The following is a 5,746-nucleotide window of genomic DNA, read 5'->3' on the forward strand; positions in this document are numbered from 1 at the left end:
TCAATGAAGAAAACATTTCTTATATTGAGAATGCGGATTCATCAAATGATCAAGTTATTATTTATGATTCTCTTAGTGATTCTGGAGAAGTGCTATAAGTCTTTACTTTATTGGAGGCTCGTGGCATAGAAGGATGGACGATTTTCATCATCTCATGTTAGATTCTCGCTTTGAGATGGTGTTTTGCTTGAGAAGCGTTTTTGGTTTTTTGGTTTCTTGTTTATTCCTTCTTGTTGTTGGCATATTTGAAGATACATGTAATGTGAAGTTTATTTTTGGAGACAGGTAAGGGGTTTGGTGTAAAGCTCAATATGGATGGTTGTCCAGTAGTACTCGAGGCTGTGTTCAAGAATTATACCATTCTGAGCGTTATTAGGCAACTTGATGAAGCCATGTGGTTGGACGGCTCAGTATGGATTGTTGCTGAATAATTCGGGATATCAGATAGAGGCTACACCTTTCTGAGGGTTATGAGATAGCTTGATGAAGCTAGCCTTGATTCATAATTTGTTTCTTCAAAGAAATTTTTCACAAAATGTATCTATATATTATGTAATCAGCATTTATTATTATGTAAGGCTTAAGGGGGGTTTTATGGGTAAACATTATAAGAACAATGTAATAGGAAGGATTGTTAGTATAATGTATTACATTATTAATAAATTTATTACATTGATTAGGGTAGGCAGTTAGTTTCTGCACGTTTAAACTATTTAACTGCTTTATGCGGTCTCCGCCACTTTATAAAATGCATATCAAATGTAATATTTTTATATGTGAATAAAAGAATATTTTATGTATTTTGGGACCAAATTTTTTGAAGAAAAATGTCAGAGAATAGATCGCCAGAGAGCCATGTCGATGAGATTCGTCAAGCCAGTAACTTTTGTAAGGAATGGCGAGGGCGAACAAGAAAACTGACATAAAGAAAAACCCGATAAGCTGAATTTTAAAACCGAGACGATCTATCAGAAGAATGGTAAATATGTAGCCAGGCAGAGTCCCACACAATGCAATCAATGCCTGTGCCCTTGCAAAACGATAAATATCATCTAATGGATTCGTATATTTACACCTCAACCTTTTGATATTATGATATATATCTCTCTGAAATAGATTGCCACGGTAGAATCCAATATCCACGAAGAACCAACTGGATGCCGTGCCTAGCAACTCTAGCCCGTGCCGCTTCACGAAAGACATGGAAAACAATCCGAACGGCGCCGGCCAACTTTGAGTGCCTAAAACATCCGCCTCATCTTCATGAATGTCCAGATTAAGAACTCTCGACATATCCACTGCTGCTTGCCTGGCGTTTCTGGCATCCAAAGCTGTGTAGCGGGTGGTCTCGGGCATTTTCAACCGCCTGTAATATGTAAAACCTGCGGGAACGGCTCCTATCGTTAAGATTATTCTCCACACCACGTCCTTCTGCCCGAAAGTCGGCTTATCGCCCACTGCTGAATTCATGCTACCCGACACAATTACGGCCACTGCACTACCCGAAAGAATTCCAAGACCCTGCACCCCAAATACCGCAGCTATCAAAGCTACTCTGGTTGTGGTATTTGCGTATTCGGCCATGATTGTCGCAGACAAAGGATAATCCCTGCCAATACGAAACCCTATCCAGAACCTGAAGAAGCATAAACTGCCAATTACAGCTTCTGGTGACCTGCCGATGGAGAAGCCAGAAGCGATCGAACTCGCGATCGTCACACTTGGAGTGAATCTTTAGGCTTTCTTTCGTCCCATTCTATCTCCAAGCCAACCGAAAAAGAGTTGACCTGCCAATGCCCCCCATAGAGCAATTCCATTAACGAGGGCTTTCACATGAATGGGCATCCCATCAGCATAGTAGATATTTCCCAGTAGATTGGAAACAGGCGGGATTTAGAAGAGATTGTAGGCATCCGTGAAAAAACCCATGCCTTCGATAAATATTGCAGTGAAGTGATACAATTGTGTACGCGCCGAGTCCAGCGCCGAAAGCACCCTGTGCGGCATTTTTTGTCACTCCCGATCTTTTACCCCAAATTTTACAAGTCCCAATGCTTGCTCACTATTTGGAATAAATTCCAGATGTAATATAGACACGGCGAGAGGTCAATCATCGTAATGTCTTATTTTTTGAGTTTATTTCAAGAATATCTTGAATATACTGTTTAATTTCATAAGGAAATTGAAATTCGTAGTTGCAGGGAAGTTCATTGGAATTTGTGGAGAATGAAAAAAATGCACACAAGGGACAGGTTTGTGGGGCCGCCTCAAGAAAATACTTCAACGAGTACCCGGTACAGATTTCTGCCCGTAACTTAAATACCCTAATTTCCTGGGTCCTAGGTATTTATTATACAGCGTGATGAACAGGACTATATTGACAATTGAAAAGGGAGAAGTTGGAAAATTAGAGATGAATAATGTATCGCATGAAATAGTGTGTTATCACAAATATCTTGTGTATATTGATACAGTTGGCTGGCCAGGAAACAAAGAACAGGTTAACTTTGAAGGAAGAGAGAAGACAAATTATAAATACACAAAGCAAATTCTGTTAGATGACAAGTGCCTCTTATTTATAGAGATTTTGGAATTGTTTATAATTCTAGATATTGAAAGCACAGGTTTAGACTATTGACTGACAGTCAATGGAGGAAGTTTTTGTTTTAAATGTTGAGTAGAATTGGTTGTAAGAAACTTCTATATTAAAAGTTTGGTTTGAAAATGAGAAGCTTGTGCATAGGTGGACGGAGTGGGGAGAAATTAATGCGAACATTTTTTCTTAATTTTTTCAACTAACTAATTTGATATCAACAATGTCCATATTTTTTTCTAGATACTCAAAGTTGTCCTTTGGTAATGCTTTAGTGTCCTTTGGTAATGCTTTTGTGAAATAAGAAGTGATACCTCATATCAATGTGCTTTATCTGCTTGTGAAAGACATGATTCTTTGACAATGTTTGTTATAATAAAGGATTGGTATTGGTTCCTCTTCATTGTGGAGAAAATCTAACAAAACTTGATGCATCCATATGTTGTGGTAATCGCAATTACACATTCTACTTTGGCTGATGAAGTCATCGCTATTAGTTGCTTCTTTGATGCCCATGAGACAACTCTTGATCCAAAATGAAAGACATATCTGAAAGTGCTCTTCTTGTCATCCATGCTACCTGCAAAATCACTATCAGTATAATCAATCAAATCACTGGAATTTGAATCTTCTTTTTGCATCTCTCATAAAGTTTCACCAATGGAGTATCCTAGTTATGAATGTCACAAGTAACACAACAATATCACAGGTCCGCTAATCATGATCAGTTCACACATGATAAAAAGAGATAAACTCAAAATTTGTGTGAATATGAATTTACATACTCCATCAATTTGAATGGTTCAACATGCTAGCAAGATGATGCTCTACTACAAGTAGTTGGAATACCCCTAGTCTTAGCAAACAATAACTAAATTTGACCTAGAAATTTGTTATTTTTCATAGTACGAAAAGTAGTAGAAAACAAGAAACGAGTGAATGAATTTTACTTTTCATGGCTCTACTTCATGAAAATTATAAACCTACTAAATAAACTAAAATTTAATCTTCTAATTTTTTTATAAAACTTTTATATCAAATTCAAAGTAACCTTTTTTATTATTATTATATTATTCGCTATTTTATTCAAGCTATATTGAATGCAATAACAATGACTCTGATTATAAAACCACTCGTAAAATTTCAACATTAATGTTTATAGATTAGCTACTTTCACCTAGTTAACTATTTCACATTACTCTTCCTTCTTCCATAGCATCTATACAACAACCAACCATACCACACCAATGCATTGCACATTTAGTATGCTTCATCTAACCACTCCACTCACTCTTTCACCATCAATAAAAGTATTGGACTTTGGGAAAGAACTTGATGCAATGCATCTCTTGTCAAATCTTGCTAGGATTTCATTTCTCATTAGTGCTATACATTATTTTCCTAAGGTTTATGCTTTCTTAAGTGATATCAATTTCTCTCATCCTATTGACCATTATATACATAGCTGAGGGAATTAGTACTATGGATACCTAAAATTCACTTTTGGCTCCTAGTTCATCATTTTTTATTAAATATTTAAATATTTATTTGTTTATTTAAGTGATTATTATTATAATCCACCAATGTCTCATTTTTTTTAACTAATTAAATAATTTATTATTTAATTAATTATCCTTTTCATGATTAATCCTCATTTACTCCCTAAGGTTAATTGATTAAATCAACTAATTAAGTAACCTTATTCCTTGATTCTTCAAAATAAATTAATTAATCAACCCCTCATTGATTGATTAATTAAGGCTAATTAATCGCTCATAAATTTTTCTTCTAATTTTTAATTTCGTAGCACCCCAGTCTTCCAACTTTAAATTATGGCCATCCACTATACACACATGTAGTAAAATCTAAACTTGGCATCATTCGACATTTGTCCCTATTACCCTCATTCTCTCATATTTGTGTTCATACTTACCCTAGTTCATGCTCATACATGTGTACACATATAATATTATTAGTTGAAATACCTCTCAAGTACCAACTCATCTTTGTTCCATTAACCTAGACCTACTATCTTTCTCACACATGGGTGAGCATGTTTAAAACACATGTGTAGCCTTTATATCTCTTGCACATGCCACTTTTTCTATAAATACATAAGAATTCCTTCCCTTCTATCTCATGGTTAACTTGTTTTTCTCTCGTGTTCCTTGTGACAAGGTTTTAATTGATTAGAGTGGTATAGAATGAAACCTTTTATAAAACTGCTAAATAGAAACTACCAGGGCGCATGAGGGGTGCATGCCCATAAAAAAATCAAACCCAAAACATACAAAAAACTAACAAAAAACCCAAATAGAACCACTAGATATAACTAGATAGTAAAAAACCAGACAACCAACCACCCACTACAAACATAAAGGAATCGTCTATTGAGTGATGGCACTATTATCTTGTCATTCATGGCATAACACTTTAACATTATCAGCAAAGGGTATCTTTTTCTTGGAGTCCTTCCTAGAGGACAAAGCAATTGAATCCAGACTAGCCTTCACAATGGAGGTAATGGGGTCCAACACAGTCGTAGGAGATTCAAAATGTCACTTCCAGTTCGCCTTCCTTCACATCTCTACTTTATTTAAACATCAAATCCCTTTAGTAACTTTGCATCCTAGGCCCTAATTTTCATCATACAAAATCTACAAACTAGATTCTTCTTAAATTCATTTGTTAATCTACCATCATGTAAACTTATTCAACTAGTTTCACTATCAATCTTGAACTATTTTTATACCAATGCATTAATCTCAATCCAATTTGATACAACTACGCCCACTACAAATTTGAGCACATCAAGTGGACCTTGAAGGATTCACTCCACTTCAACTCAATTGGAGGAACAAGGTAAACATTTTATAAAGGTAAATTTTCTGTTGAACCTTTTGTGTTTAATACTAATTTAACAATTTTTCTTCCTTCTAGCACAATTGGTAGGATGCATGTACATCATACTAATTTTTGGTTTGATTTTTTTCTTTAAGGTTTTACATGCAATTTTTTGGCTTAGCACTTACACTCCATATTTTGGCACTTGTGTTTCTAGATCAATTTTTTTTTTTTTGATCAGTTTCTAGATCAAAAATTTTACATCTACACATTTGCTCTAGTTTTTCTTTCTTTACATTTTGTTTCTAA

At 35.1% G+C, this 5,746-nt stretch overlaps 1 protein-coding gene across 1 annotated transcript; it reads right to left on the reverse strand.

Moving 5' to 3' along the window:
- Positions 1-830: 830 nt before the first annotated feature.
- Positions 831-2,007, reverse strand: LOC131875281 (low affinity inorganic phosphate transporter 3-like). Its single transcript, XM_059219362.1, has 3 exons — positions 1,961-2,007; positions 1,024-1,636; positions 831-917 (listed from the first exon to the last, which is right to left on the reverse strand). The coding sequence occupies exons 1-3, from the start codon at positions 2,005-2,007 to the stop codon at positions 831-833; spliced, it is 747 nt and encodes a 248-aa protein (XP_059075345.1).
- Between the last annotated feature and the right edge of the window lie 3,739 nt (positions 2,008-5,746).

The sequence above is a fragment of the Cryptomeria japonica genome, chromosome 4, assembly GCF_030272615.1.
Source record: "Cryptomeria japonica chromosome 4, Sugi_1.0, whole genome shotgun sequence".
Lineage (NCBI taxonomy): Eukaryota > Viridiplantae > Streptophyta > Pinopsida > Cupressales > Cupressaceae > Cryptomeria > Cryptomeria japonica.

Coding starts and splice junctions, on each gene's coding strand:
- LOC131875281 (XM_059219362.1), bottom strand. CDS start 2,007: ATGCCGCACAGGGTGCTTTCGGCGCTGGACTCGGCGCGTACACAATT. Junction 1,637..1,960: donor GACTCGGCGCGTACACAATT/GTATCACTTCAC, acceptor ATGCTTCTTCAG/GTTCTGGATAGGGTTTCGTA. Junction 918..1,023: donor ATCGTTTTGCAAGGGCACAG/GCATTGATTGCA, acceptor TCTTTATGTCAG/TTTTCTTGTTCGCCCTCGCC.